The 16267-nt window shown below is 37.1% G+C and overlaps 1 protein-coding gene across 1 annotated transcript in view; it reads left to right on the top strand.

Moving 5' to 3' along the window:
• NEBL (nebulette) overlaps positions 1-16267 on the top strand; it is a 272908-nt gene that overhangs the window by 236241 nt on the left and 20400 nt on the right. The window contains exon 5 of the mRNA XM_049798223.1: positions 1114-1285. Coding sequence (XP_049654180.1) covers positions 1114-1285 — 172 coding nt within the window. The remainder of the gene's footprint in view (positions 1-1113; positions 1286-16267) is intronic.

The raw sequence follows: 16267 nt of genomic DNA, 5'->3' as shown, positions 1-16267 counted from the left end.
TAACTAGAGTATACTAAGGAATGGCACTTGACTTCCACTGGATTTGCCTTCCATTAATATAGGTAACTGATGAAACTCTCTGCTCAAGTATGGAAGGAATATTTTCTTCTTATGCCTGTTGAGGGAGTGTTTGCTAACTGCATATGACTGTAATGAACATTTTCAAAATACTAATAAACAGTTTTCTAACAGTTAAATGTCTGTTCTTTTGTTTGTTTTTTTTTTTTCTTTAAAAAAGTATACACCTCATTTGAGCATCACACAGTTTGACTGGATTAGGTGACACACTTCACCTTGTGCCTGTGCACGTTCCTGGTTTCTGCGTGACTTTTGTTCTTGGAATGAGTTGTTTTGTGTGCATTTGCTTGTGTGAGAATGTTTGTCAATTTAATTATTTGATGATTAAGACTATTTAAAAAGTAAATATGCATAATCGGGAATACTACTTTATAACTCTTACTAATACTGGTTTTGTTCCAACACTTGATTATATAACACTTTCTACCCTAATGTCCTTGTTTTTACTTTCTTTTTTTTTTTTTTTTTTTTTTTTTTTTTTGGAAAGTAGGCTGCTTAGAATAACTAGAATTCTTTCTGAAAACTTAAGTTTAAAGCCAGCTGGCATATGATAAAACAAAAGAGTACCTTTTGTATGAAACTGTGTACATAAAATTCTCAGTGAATGAAAATACTTGAGTTCTTTAGAACTATTACTTCTGGAACATATTTTACTGACAGATATAGTTGTCTACATCAGTAGAGAGCTATCCTATCTTAGAGAAGAAGGGAATGGACCAGATGACCCCCTGAGGGCTTTTCTTGTCCAGTGTGACTATAAGATGGTGCTTTGTTGCTTCAGTTAATGCCTAATTCAGTGGCAATGGAAAACAAATGCAAAAATGATAAAAAAATATCAGGAGATCACGTTAGGGAGGTAGAAAAGACTTGCCGGCCATCCAGTCTATCTCATGTGTGTAAGAATTCTATTATGATGCAAAACCCAAATAATATAAGTGGCTCATAAAACACACATGCTTATGCATTCTTGCATAGTGTAACTATTTGCTGTCAGTTGCAGCTTGGGGAAAAATGTAATTCTTCTTGTTTTCCTAGGTAAAATACCATGAAGATTTTGAGAAGACAAAGGGCAGGGGCTTCACCCCTGTGGTAGATGATCCTGTAACAGAGCGGGTGCGGAAAAACACCCAAATTGTGAGTGATGCAGCATATAAAGGTGTGCATCCACATATCGTTGAAATGGATAGAAGACCTGGAATAATTGTTGGTAAGTTGTTAAATGCTGTTGCTATTGAAGACACTCTGGGAGTGATGAAAGCCTCTGCTTGTGTTCTCCATTATAACCATGAAAAAGCACTTCCAGATTTCATTTTCACTCTTTTCTCAGTATGAAATTTGGGTTGAACTGCTGGTTCAATGCCAGCTTCTGGTGAAGTAATAATGGGAATGAATGGGAGATACATTGTTATTTGCTCTGTAATTTTTTTTTTCAAATATGGGTAGTCATTGCTATTATTTCAAGTTTGAATTTTGATTCTTCAAGAAAGGCCAAAATACTTGCAATAATCTTCATTTTGCACAGAAGAGAGATGATTAAAGCTGTGATTCTCCAAGATTTCAATGTTTAAATGTTGCAGCCCAGTTTGATGTTTCCCCTTCTGTCAGTCAGCAATTTCTCCAGAGCTGCACATGCTCCATTTACTTCTTGTTTTAGAATTTCACACAGCTTTCAAAATATCTCAAGCTATAATTCATCAATAACTCACTATATCTCTGGTAAGCCAAACACCAGTGTTCAAGAAGTGATGTTCTAAAAGATGGTCCAAGATAAGACCAGGTACTTGGGGGGTGGTAGAATACAGGTTGTTTTTGTATGTAGAGACAGAGTATTGCATTAAGATGTCATTTGGGGTATTCATAATAAACACTATTTCAAAATCAAAAGGGATAGTTGAAATCTCTTAAAAGTTAGCAAGTCTTCTATGGCAGAGGAAATGGTGACCTGACATTTTTTTTTTTTTCTCCTTTTCTTTTCTTTTGGCATGTCCTTTTCCTGTTTTTCTGTTCTTTACAACAGTGTAGACCGTAGATGGTCTACATAAGGAAAAATATGCTGTGAGATAGCACTCTAAAATCCTTCATACATAGTAATAATGGCAAGGGTTGATTTTAACTCTACGTCTCAAAAATCAGAGAAATTGCAGGTCAAATGGACTACTTGGTGGGTCATATAGTCCATCTTCCTGCCTAAAGCAAGGTTAACTATATCTATACAATTCCTGGCAATGCTTCTTCAGTCTTTTCCTTAAAGTTTCCAAATGAGGCTCCACCACATAAAGAAGTGTATTTCTTTCCTTTTGTATGTTTGTAGCTACAGCCTTATGTCACAAGGGGTTTCTCAAAAGTGAGTATTTAGAGAGCTCTGCCTGGGGAAGGTACTGATGCTTTTAAGACCATGCAAGTCTCAGAGGGTCACACATTCTGGATCTAGGACAACAACTTGTTCAGAAAATCATTGTCTGTAGAGACCCAAGCACTTGAACTCACTTGCATAGCTAGAAGCGGTGCAGCCAAAGAGAGAGAGAAAAGCTCCTGCAAAATCGCAGTTTAATATGCAGTTTGCAATATGCTGTTTGGTGCGCATTTCAGACCTCGTACTTTGTACTGCAATGCACGTGTGCTGTAGCCCTGTGTAAGAATTGTGTACAATCCTGTGTTCAATAACTGAAGGCTTGCTAGCACAAACACATTAGGATTAAGAACATCTGTGAGATAAATTCTTGAGCTGTAGTAACTGAAATATTAGTACTGTTTATCACCTCAAAATACTCCAGTATCAAAACACACAGGAATTCTTAACTCCCTGTGCTCACAAAACAGAAAAAGTAGTACAATTATTTAAAGGAAAGAGGCCATGACAAACCTGTGAGCCTAATATCCAGTGACATTTCAGCTAATGCTTTTTCAGAGTGAACTGCAATTATAATATCTGCTTGTTTAAAAAGAAGCAGTGAGCTCCCTGCTCATGGAATGTCCTTGGCAGCTAGAAAAAAAATCACAGACTGAAAAAAACAACTATGACTCCCTTGAGTTTTTTCCTAGCTGGTAATTGTTCAGCCAGTTATGAAAAGTACCTCTGTGTTAGAGTCCATCTGGTTGGTTTTTTATTGGTGAAGCTGTAACAACTTTTTCAAACGCCTGGTTGCTAAAATTAATGCCTCTGTTTTGGAAAATAGGCACTAGTTTTACCCATGCTAAACCATTCTAAACTCATCAAGATGAATTAATCTAACTGAGCTTTGGATCTGTGACTAAAGAGGCTCCATGATTCTCATGTGAGTATAAGGATATTTTAAATTGGCAAAAGTTACCAGGAAGTTAAAATTGATTGGCCCTATAAATTGCCAAGATTCTAACTATGTTATTTCAGATTACAGAGATAGATAAAATCAATACAAATCAATGGCTGCTGCTCTGATGCTGCCCTGAAACTGTATTTATTATGTTTTTACTTATTAAGGCATGATCAAACAGAAGTTGGGCATTCACCAGTTCCCCCACCCCTTTCATGCCTGCCAGTGCTTTATGTAGTTGCATAATTTATCACCGTTAGGACTAACACATAGTTTTTCAAAAGATTTTGCATTGGCTTATTCATCTTATCAAGAAGGAGTTAGCACTATGCCTCACCTTATGGGAGCTGCAGTAGATAACACATAATGTACATACAATTGAATGTATTCTGAAGCCATGGGATTTATTTTATTAGCTCTGTCTGTTCTTTCCATTGCCTCTAGGCTATTAATCATTTGAAACATGACATATTTGGGATCCCCACAGTCCTACTTTACCTACCAACCCATTATTTAGCTTGATACCAGTCAAACCAGCAAAAGGACCAAGTTGGGAAGACAATTATTTTTCCCACTTCCAATGCATTGAGTAAATCTAGCAGACAGGTCTGCCCAAGGAGCAAACCACAAGTAAAAAGGTGTGATCTGGTAGATTTGTGCTTTAACTGCTTGTACTTTACATGAAGGTTTTATTTTAAACTGGTTTGAAGAGATTAAACGATTTTTATATTTTTAGACATAGCAGATATGAATTGTATATATTAGATTGATGTGAGTAGATCAAGAATTTACACTGTAGCTGCTTCTGCATTTGTTATAAGCCTCCTCTTAACTTGTACAACACTGTAATTACTTGTTAAAGGTTTATTAAAAACATGGTTGAATCTGTATTCACTTTTCTGCTGTGATTATAACTTAAACTCAGATATGAAACTAATTATTTCATATTGACTCTTTTTTCTTTCAATATCCAGTTCAGGCAAGTGTATTCAAGAGATATTAATAGCTTACTTGTATGAATTAAAGCTGGAGATTTTATGATTACTACTGTTACTGAATCCATACATTGAATTCCAAAAATGCTTTTCAGTAGTGGATCAACAGTAAGTCTGTGTCCCAGGAAACTTGGATATTTGGAAGACAAAGGAAATTACTAGTTAATAGTGGGCTTCATTGTACCCAACTGTAGATGTCTACAATGTAGTTTTCTACAGCTGAATTTGTCACCCTAGGCCTTTTTTGGTATTAATTAAGAAAGATGGCATCGTGGTTTAACCCCAGCCAGCAACTAAGCACCATGCAGCCGCTCACTCATGAAGTATGGGTACTTCATACGAATTGAGCAACTTGTAGAAGTTTATTTTGGGTAGGATGAACTATGCCCCTGATTTTGCTTATTAGGCTGACTTGATCTCTACTGTATGCAAGGGAGGGCCTGTAGTGCCTCTGTCAGCTGTAGAGATGTATACTGCCAGCTGTCAGCTATAGGGATATATACTGCAGTATCTCTGTGGAGTAAGGATGCTGTTGGTGGACTGGGGACATAATCTTGTAGCTCTGATCATTTTGGTTCTTCTAGTGGAAAAGACCTCTGGTATGTGATATTTAACTTGTTTCCATTTATTTAGACTTAAGAAAATACTACAGTCATATTTAGAAGAGGAAAACAAAAATTGGGAGAAAAAGTCTCCTTAAAATAATGTCAATGCTTAAAATGAATGCACTAAGTTCCTTTAAGCAGGAAATTAATGCTTTCCGGTCCTTTCAGGTGAATATCTAGATCTTTTGGTTAATTTCTAGATGAAGGAAATTGTTTGCTGATTGTTAAAACTCATTCCTTTCATGCTTTTACTTCCTTTGTTGTTTGTCTGTCTTATAATTTCTGTGCTTTGGGAAAAGATCTTAAAGTTTGGCGCACAGATCCTGGCTCCATCTTCGACATTGATCCTCTGGAGGACAATATTCAGTCTAGGAGTCTGCATATGCTTTCTGGTATTGCTTATATCCTGACTTTTCCCCAATTCAGCTTTTTATGTTTATGAAACTAAGTTGATACAGTAAATTTTCAGGACAATGTGCCAGCCATATGTTTTATAAGTATGTTTTCATATATATATATATATAACTGTTAAAAGCAGTGTTTTATAGGAACTTCAGCTGTAATCACGTGTGCAGATAAGAAATAGTGAAATAAATCTTATCTTAAACAACAGTTTTTCATACAACTTACAAGCAGTCACTTAAAAAGCATTGACCTATTTTGTCTTCACTATAAGTAGAATTTTCAAATAGTTGGACCTTACTAAAATTTCATGGAGAATGTGGCCTATTTATGAAATTGATTTATTTTCTATGCACATTTTGCTTATATGGCACATGATAGTATGCCTTGTGCTATTGTTTGCAACTCCAAGGTGTTCATAATTTAAGGGTAGATGGAAAAGGAGAGAAGGTAATGCAATAATAAGCAGCAATGTTTTGGCTCTACAAGTTTTTGGATTTTTTTTCCCCCTAGAAGTGTTTATTTTGAACATTTAATTCCACACATGAATTTCTTTGCTACTGATAGTGGAACTATAAATATACCTTCAAATGTCATACTGCATTATTTCCAGATGCACTTGTATGATCAACTTGTATGCATGCTGAGATAAAGGAACATTTTGATTTTCCACTAGAAATTTTCATATGCTTCATCTTCATCCCTTTTTTTCCCTGTATCTCAATCCTACCTTCCATTTCTGCTATTCTTATAAAGCAAAGAACATGCTTAGTTGTATCTGATTTTGAAGCAACCTTTTGAACTAATGGTGTTGAAAATGGTTACAAAATTGTGAACAAGTCACTTTAATTTTAATGCCATCAGTATATGAATTTTAATGTTAGCAGTGTTGGGGTTTTTGTGGTTGCTCATCTTTGCACTTCTGTCATCTATTTACTGTGATATTCTTTCTTTCTACCTTTGTAGAAAGAGCAAGCCGTTACAGTAAGCAGTATTTACATTCTACCAGTTTGGGAGATTATAAATCAGATGGCTCTGACACGAACCCTACCTTTTCTTACTGCAGTGAGATAACAAGGCCATCTGATGAAGGAGGTACCCCTTATTCCCACCTTTTTCACTAATGACACTACGACAGTGTGTTGAGACCTCACAGGCCTGTATTAACTCCATATCCTTGTATAGTCACAAATCATTAGAAACTATGTAAGCTATTGCCTGATTGATTAAGGAAGCAAAGCAAAATCTCAAGACTGCACAGTTTCTTGCATGCTGTATTGCTTTATCGTGTATTCTCCTTCACCATTTTGGTAACACTGTCAGTCTGAAAGCCCTGCTAACTCCCATTTACAATGTTTATCAGGTGTGTTGTGTTTTTGCAAAATGTACATGAATCTGTTTTTTTTTTTTTTTTCTCTTGAAAGACACAATGTAACTGAAAGAAATACACCTCTGAAGTGAAAAAAAAAAATAAAAATTACCTTGTGCTTTCGGTGACCAAATCAAGCATATAATAGTATTTTAGTGACTGAAATACTTCTTTACTTCTTCCCGTATTAAACTATGCAGGTGCTTGTGACTCTCTGTTTCCATCCTAAGAAAAAGTGTATCAACTTGTAACTTTCTCACATATAAAAGTTTTCTTATACTCTCAGCAGTTTGGGAACATATTCAGCTGGGAAGCTTATATAGTCTGATATGGATTAATATTAGAATACTTTGACGAACCTGCATCCCTAGGTACAAAACCACATCTTGCATCTGTTTGATGCCATAGATTAGAACAAAATTTATGAAAATGATGAATAAAGGTCTAGACATCCTAGTGGCATTACAGTGTGTGCTAGATTGACTGATGAATTGTAAATATTCAGAAACATTGCATTCTAAATATGTATTTTTAAAAAGTAGTGATTTCTACTTCTCAATTGTGAAAGAAGGTGCATTGAAAAAGTCATCTAAAGGGTTACTAATTTTTTTTTTTTTTCAGAAGGTGTTATGAGTAAGGCTGTTGCTACCATTTAGTTGCCTGGTATCCTTGAATTACTCATGCTTTTAGAAGGTTTTAAGGCATCTTAATTGTAAAGTGTGCCTGTTTATGTTCTCCCACTTGCCAGAGTAATATGTTATTATAGTGGCTAATGTTTAGGGAGTGTACGTTGTGTTAGGTGCCATGTAAATACATACAAGCAGCTCTGACTAAGGACAGGTGAGGAAGAAGGTGTTCAGACTGAAGAACTAACTCTGAACAAAGAAAGAAAAACACATCTTTGACAGAACTGTAATCCCTTATATCATGTCTGTTCATCTTTATTTGATATTTTAACTATATGCCCAACTCTTTTAATATATGATAGTAATAATGCACATCATGCTGGGTTTTATGTCTCTTCCTGTGATGATGTGAAGTGGGCTTCGCAGCCCAGTGCGTATTGTCTCTCTATATCTGTTCTGATCTTTTTTGGCTCTGTTCCAAGCCATTTTAACATTGCTTTGTCAGCTTGATTTGATTGTTAACAGATATTTTTTTTATTACTTGCCATATTGAGAATAGGAAATGGGCTTTATTTTCCCAGTTGTTTTGGCACTAGCAAGCTTGCTTTTTGTGTCTCTATTTAAATCTATTGTTGTGGTGATGTGTTGAATAGGTCCTTGCCAAGATCAACATATTTTAGCAAGATATTGTTTCCGCTTTTGACCCAGCTGGCTAGCCAGGGATTGAGCACTTGCAGACAGTTCCCATTGCAAGGGAGAAATAAATTCCAGAGCTAAGTAATTTGACATAATCCTAATGATTTACAAGAAAATGCCATTTCTGTGAACACACTCAGAAGAAAACAGCAGAAGACAGCATCCTTGGTCAAAAATACCAACCTTTTTCATGGCAGCATCCCATCCAAAATGTTGTTTAGCACATAGCCACAAGATGAGTTTGCCTTTGACCTTTATACAGTATGTCTTGTAGCATACCACAGTAAATGAGAACCAAATGCATTTTGCTGAGATTTCATGGCAGTTTCTCATGGGGTTTGTACTTTTAGATCTAGCAGTGTTTTTTACTGGCAATAGTTCAATCTAATGGCACTCCAACATGAGACAGTTGCAGACCTGTGACCAATTTTACAACCTCTAAGTGTCTTTGGCCTTGTCTCATGATCTTTCAGATATTTCTATGGTGTTCAATTGCAAATTTATTCTAGATACCTTTGCTGATATTTGACCCACAATTCAAGTCTTCTACTGCCACTGCTGATGGAATTATTCCTTAACCACCCCTCCCAGCCCTTATCTGAGTCCCTGGCTTCATACCAGATGTTAAAGGCTTATTTGGATCTAAATAACTCTCTCTCTTGTCTTTGGGGAATTTCAGTAACAACGTCACAGGGAGGCTACTAACGTTGTTCACTAGAATTACTTCTTCCTATTTGATTCCCTGACCATTATTTTAGATGATGATGTTGAGCTGAGCCAAGTGTGCCTCCCAGGGAACTTTCCCTGCAAAATCAGTATATTTTTGCATGATGTGAGTTCAGGAAAATCCCTGTTCTCCCTTTTAGACTACTGCAGGTAAAACTGGATAGGAAACAATTGTTAATGCTTTCCAGCAAGCCTGATGCAAGTGATGAACTTAGATTTTGATTCTCTTTTTGAAATTACTTTTCAGCTTTGTCTGTCCTTTTTGTGGCTTCTCCCTGTTAGTGTTTTTCAAGGTTGACTTTATTACTTCATGGTATCACTGAATTTTTTTGCCATACTGGACAGAAGGTATTGCACTAAGAGCTTCTCAGTCTACCTAAATGCTTTGTAGTTAATTACCACCTATACAAAGATTTCCTTTTTACCTGCAAGCCATTCTGTAGCACTTCACAGAAACAGTTGGATGCCACATTAGTTCTTGCAAAATTCTCAGCTGTTTTTCAAATAGTTATTTTCAGCTTGTCTGAAGAGGAACAGAAGCTAATGATTTCTCTCTTTCAATCCTGCTTTTAACACTGATGTTGCAACTTCTCAGACATGGAGGTATTCATTCATTTTTGGGAAGCTTTTTCAGATTATTTTCGTCAGAAAGAGAAGTTGAGATATATGGATGTCAGATTTATTTTTGTTTATAAAGACAGACCAGACAGTTCCTTCTTCACAGAACACTGTAGGGAAAAAACCAACAGAAAAGAAAAAAGAGACAGTTTCTTTGCTTTCAATTCAGGTCTTTCTAGAGCGCATTGTGTCCAACAAATTTCTCAGCTGGTTTTTTTTTTAGTATCTTTATAAAATGTTTTCTGTCTGTCCTGATTTTCTGTGCAGTCGTACACACTGTTTTTCTCCTAGTTCTTTTCACACTCACTGTCTTGCTCCTCTTCCTTCCCTACAAGTAAGGTCCCATCCTGTTAGTTTGCATTCTGGCACCAGGAGAGGATGATCTGGTTCATATGGCTCAACACCTGTTCCAGTCTTGCATTATTTTGGACAGTTGTATTTGTATTTCAACCATCTACTCCACAAAGGAGATGAATTGCTTTTACACATAACTCCCATTTATGTATAATTATGGAGTTTTCGGTGACTGATGACAGAAGGGAACACAGGTATTGCCTATTTGGACTTTTTGTATTCACGGTCTCTACAATGTTTCTCAGAAGTTGTGCTAAACCATGTATTTTTATAAAGATATCTTCTCCTATTTCAAGGTCTCCATGTAAAATTGATCTACCATCTTTTGCTAATAACTTAGTTCAGTAAGTGAAAATGGCATTTAGCTCATACCCTCATTTCTCAAGACCATTCTGTGTAGTTCTGTTCCCCCAAAGGCAAGGGTAAAAATGCTTGAAAGTAGCACCAGTTCACAGTATTGGAGACTTTTTTTTTTTTTAAAGGCTTGTTGTTTTAGAACACTTTCTCTATATATTCTTCACAGTAGTTCCATCTCCAGAGACTGAGGAGGGGAAAGGACTTCTTAACACTAGAGTGTTAATGTGTGGTATGATATAAGATATGGAAATGAATTTGTGGTGTATGATCCAATGCCAATCACAGAAACCAAGCTCAGTTGCTCAAAGCTATGCATGTACAGGTATAGACAAACAGTGGCAAGATAAAGTGAAGGCTGCAAGTAAACCTTTAAGGTTAATTAATACTTCTCTTCAGGCCCATTGTTTGTAGTAAGCAAAGAAACAAAATACTGCCACCAGAGGAAATTCTGGTTTAGGATTAAAATGTCAAAGAATTTAAGTCTTTGAGAGTGCAGAAGCTTGCCCTTAAAGAAGTTGACCGACTATCTACAGGGGTCACTCAGCTACTACTGGAACAAATTCCAGGCTTTGCCATGATGGCAGGGAAGTGACCGTACACATTTGTGTACTACTAGAACAGAGCGTCTTGGTGACTGGCCAGATGGTAGCAGATGAGCCATGGCACTGCTACTAGGGCTACCGTTTTTGTCACTTCTGTTTTGCATTGGACTTTGACTCATTTTGAGGTGAAGAATTCCTCGTAGGTGTTTGGAATGAGAAGATCCATCTGCAGTAAAGAAGTATCACTGTTATTCCACTGTTATTTATTCATTCTCTCTCTCTGTCTTCTATTATGCAACAATTTGTGTACACAGTTTGTTTCTATTATACTTCAAGTGAAAGTGTTTTCCATAGGGTTCCTCCTTTTGTTTTAGTTCTCAAAGTCCTTTTATGCTGCTTTCCTTCAACCCTGTTTCAACTGCAGAATGTTTTCATGTCACTTTATAATATTCTTCCTTCTCTTAGTTTTTACTTTAATTATCTTTCAATTTATTGTCTCTCTGTTTAGCTCTCTCCTGTTTTTCTTTGATTTAGATCAGCAGGAAAGCAAGTTTTGCTTTCAGTCTGAAGGTTTCTACTTTAAAATGATCTTAATGAATGCCCTGCCATAGATGAATTTAACTTTTTTTGGCCCTGGTACAGCCTTTTTTCTTTTTAGTTGAAACCTTTTACATTGGTTTTCTCCCCTTTTGCTTTTGACCTTCTTTTTTTGTCTTCTGTTTCCTCTTACCTTCTAGTTTAATTGGTGTGCATCAGCATATAGACATGATATATACATTTTTCCTTACCATATGTTCAGAATTTTTCAGTATATTGAAGTGTCCCTTTATTCTTATTTTAAACTGTGTATAGTCTGTAGATGGAGAAAAGTTGGAGGTGTGTATCAGTTCCTTTCAGTGATGGATATATTGTTACTCTGCTGGGAAACAACTTGATTTCTTTGCTATTTTCTAAGTCATCATCATATTATCTTAAAACCTATATAGAAGTCAGTGTGTAGGAGACAGAAATGAAGTTTGCTGTTCTCCCAAAAGCTCATGTTATGTAGGAAACCTTAGTGAATATTAGTATAGAATTTTCAAGTGCCTTTTATTGCATTTTAAAAATGAGTGCTAAAATTTCATGTATTTGGTTGGAGCCAGTGTGTTACTGAATGGCTACATGTTTACAATTTACACTTCTCTTCTTCAGCCTAAGTTCTTCAGATTCAGTTCACCTGCTGCCACCAGACCAAGTAGTGAGAATTAACACAAAGAGGCCTTGATCTGAGGCTTAAGGTCTTCCTTTCTTTATTCTGATGAAAAGGGTCTGCCAGTAACACTCAGGTCTCTCACTTTTCCTTCACCTGGGAAGCTACCTTCTCTTAGTCACACTGGCCATCCAAATACACAAATTTCAATAAACCATGAAATTCCACTTATATTTTGATAGTCTCTTAATTTTTGTGATCAACCTTAAAAAAGTAACCGGTAGGTTGCTATAAGAAAACTGAAAATTCATGTAAGATAGTTCATTGATACTACATAACAATTGGTCAGATCCAGAAAAGATTAGGGCAGACAACCTTTGAGGGATAAATATGGCAAATGGGCATGCTGGCAATTTGACTCCAAAGTCTATGAAGACTGCAGAACACACAGTACCGCAGTATCTTCCTGTGGGATATGGATACTTAAAGTTTTGAAGTCTTTATATAGCTTGGAGTGGAAATTAAGTCAATGAGAAACAGTAAGTCCTTTCATCTCTCTCCCTAGTGGTGTGTCCTCCTTGTGTGATATGAGCCTTCTGAAGAAGAAAAGCTCCAGAGTAGCTGAACCTGCTCCCCTCCCTTTCTCCAAACTCCAGGGGTTATCTTTCTCCTTTCCTCACTAAGGCAGGAACATGTTGTAGGCCATTAGGAGAACTATTATTTGAACTGCAGAGTAAACACAGCCCTGCAAAGAGCAAATGTAGACTTCATGTATTGTTGTCTATTACTCGCAACAGCACCACATTGTGTACCACCTCATGGAGAGGGCTTTTGTTCCTCAGCCCGACACTGACATTTTAAATACTGATTTCAGGGATGTCTCCTTCTCTTCCTCTAGCACGTGCCAGTATCTGTGGCTCTGTATCTAAAAATGTTTATTTGTAGGATTTCCCTCAGTCTTTGACACCCAGACATATGTACCACAGAAAATTCTAGAACAAGGAACTGTGCTACTGCTTCTGCTCCTGGTTAGTCTCATCAGAAGACAAACTGGTCAGATAACATGGAAAAAACTCTTCATTTCACACACTGGAATTGCAGAGATGCCCCCTGGTACATTGGCCAAGGAGTCTACTTGTGTTGGGACAGTGGTAATACTCTTCTCTTCTGCCAACAGATGGAAGAAGAAGAGGAAAAGAAACAGGATTTGGTTCCCTTCCTTGCTCTGTCCTTCCCATCATTTTTTATAAAAAAAACCCTGGTTTTGAGGATGGGAAGAATCACCATTAGTAAAAGACAAGTCAAATTAAAAAAGAGGGAATAATACCTGACTGCTCTTTATATTGTAGTACAGAGATCTGTCTTCCATCTCCAGGTGCAGCTAGCAGGAGTACAGGGCAGAAATCCTTCATCCCTCTTCATATTCAGCTGCTAAGCTCTGTCATTTTAAGGAGGTCAAGCAGAATGACACAGCAGTTGTATTTTCTTCTCTGGCAGCCAAAGAAGAATGGTTCTTTTATGCTAGGTAGCTGAACTCTGTTTCTGTAATGTTGTTCCCTAGAGTCCAGTAATCAAATATGGCATTTGGAGGGAGAGGAATTGTAGATTTCACAGGAAGAACTATAGGCTTTTGTGGGTTTCTTGTCCCTTTTCAAGTGTATCAGCAGGCTGCACTGCCACAGAAGGCAAAACACATCAAAAGAACGCTTTGTGTACTCCCTCTTGGTGACGGTCACATCCACACTTCCCTTATCTACCAGACTTTTACATCTGTTTCTGAGTTTGGCTTTTTTTTTGTTTCAAACTAGATGGTGCTTTGGTTTTGCTTCTTTTACATCTAAGCCCCCAGCAGGTTTGCCAACCTGAAAGCTAATGTGTGGGAAAAAATAGTCTTCTTCCACTCAACAGTGTCATGGTAGAACTGTGCTTTTCTGTCTAGGTAATCAGATGATTTTCTGTTCCTAAGTGTATAATGTAGTACAAACGCTTGCAGACAAATAATAATTACATCACCCATAAACCTCTGGTAATATTTTTGAACTTGGTTAAATACTTCTCTGTGTATGTAATATGGGCACAAGTGCATGCATATGTTTGGTACCTGTCTGATACCACAAATTATTTAACATGAACAGTTTTCGTTGTTGGAGAGCTTACACTCCTTCCAAACTAGTGAATCCTGGTCTTCCCTTCTCAAATAGATTTTTGCTGAAGTGATACAGTTACCTTTGTAGAGGTTTGCTTTAACCACACTGTACCCCAAAAGGACAGTGCTTGTTCAGGCAGCAAGACAGAGCTCTCTCCCTTCTGAAAACTCTTTCATTTGAAGGAGATGTGTCTTGCTTTTTCAGCTTCTGCCTCCTGTTTTGCAGTGATTCCTGATGCTCAAAAGGGCATAAGGTTGGGGTTTTTTTTCTGATTAAAAATAATGACCTTACAGCTGGAGGAGTTTTTGAAAACAGTGGGACGTTTTCTGGTGTTAGAAAGGTGATACCTTTTCACATCTAGATTTGAGGTAAGAAGGAAAATTACATGCAAGGTTAGTTGTGAGAGTTCAGATTTCAGTTAGAAACAGAGTGGGTGTCTTCCTTACACATCTGCTAAGTTCTGTGTAAGTTTCTGTGAAAAGAAGATTTCTGACTGCTTAATATATAATTTGGTCTCCTGTGGATAATCTATTTCAACCTTTTAAGCCATGTAAATCTAGGAATCCAAAATGGCAGTGGGACCACATTTATGCACTACTTTGAGGATTATCAAATCTCTCTCTCCTAGTCTGGACTATCGGACTTCTAGTGTCCTCTGCTGAGTGCTTTGTTAATGCAGAACATGGGAGAAATTAGTCCAGAAGATTAGATTTCATTCTCTTCCATAACAAAGAGGTATGAAGTATCTGTAAAATCTTATTTTTTAATGTAAAACTTGAAACTTCATATGGCACTCCAAGTGAGGGTTAAATTAAGTTTTGATGAAGGTTTGATTTAGGGCTCTGATTATATAACTAGATATCCCACATTGGTTGTAATACATTAAGATATAAATTGTGATTCATCTGAAAGCACGTTTTCATTCAGTGTATTTTCACTGAGGATGAGTTAATGTTCCAGGGAGAGCTTTACATTTCACACTTCCAAAATATTTCTGCTTAGATTCCCTCTGCCTATCTTTAATTCCCATGCTTCTTTCCCATACCTTGACATCTGGCAGCACCAAAAGGCAATTCCCACACATCCAGGTGGAGGAGAATCCAGAAGAGATCCCATTTTCAATTTCTGTAGTGTGGCAGCAGTTCAGGGGATCCTTCTGTTCACCCTGCCAGCTGTCTAAGTTTGATGTTCCTTTTTCCTTTAAAGGGTTAGTGAGCAGAAAGTGGAAGGGAAATTTTCAAGTGACTCAACAGTTGGAAGTGTTAATGGCTCCCTTGGCAAGCAGTTGTTTCAGTTATTCAGTGTGATCCCCTAGAGCAGCTTTTGATACACTTCAGAGGATTTTATATTCAGTAGACAACAAATATCATTAGTAAAATTATGTGCAGTCACATACTCTATCCTGGTTGATGCTATCCTTCCACCATTGCTCAGATTGGTTATACCCACTATGCAAGTAAATAGCTGCACAGAAATCAAAGCACAGCTTCTGTGAGAACTTGCAGGCTTCTCTCTTTAATGCAAGTGGGCTACAGTTGATGTTCAGTAAATGTGAGTTCAAATTGTAATTGAAGGCATGTGGGTAGTGTAACATGTTAACATAACCTTCATTTTACTAACTCTTTCCATTTGTGAGGAAGCCTAGAGCAAAAACCTGCCTATTCACAATTTAAGAAGGAATTGCAGCTTCCTGTGGTGCACCGTGGCCCCACCAGGACCAAGGATTCCTCAGGCTGGCTTTCAGACATTTTGTGCCTTCATAAATAAAAGAATGTGGTGCGGTGTGCGAGGAAAGGAAAGGCATACTGTACTCTGTTTTCTCAGCCGAGACATGCTGCAGCTGAGGTGGACTGTCAGCCAAAAAAGTCAGCTGGCAACAGGATTTGTTTGTCAGTGGTACCAAATCCTGACTGCAATTTGTATTGAGAACTCCAGAGCAGGATGCCCTGTGATTTGGTTATGTTCCAATTACAAGACCAGTAGGAGAAATGGGGATATGTGTAAGTATTATGATACACCAGTTACTAATAGATACATAGGCTAAACTCTTTGGACTGTATGGCTACCATTGATGACTAATTCCAAAATAATATTCATAGCACTTTCTGCTATAATCCATATAAAATTAACGGGGGCACTCCTTTTATATTTGAACTGCTAGAACAGTTCCTAACACATAATATAATGTCGAACATATATGTGGGAATACATGCATTAGACGTAGAGATGAGTTGAAGACCTCTTCTTTTAGAAACTATAGTAAAAACAAA

Source organism: Accipiter gentilis, chromosome 4 (assembly GCF_929443795.1).
Source record: "Accipiter gentilis chromosome 4, bAccGen1.1, whole genome shotgun sequence".
In the NCBI taxonomy this organism is placed as follows: domain Eukaryota; kingdom Metazoa; phylum Chordata; class Aves; order Accipitriformes; family Accipitridae; genus Astur; species Astur gentilis.
The sequence above is the reverse complement of the archived record's forward strand: the minus strand, read 5'-3'. Positions and strand labels throughout refer to the sequence as shown.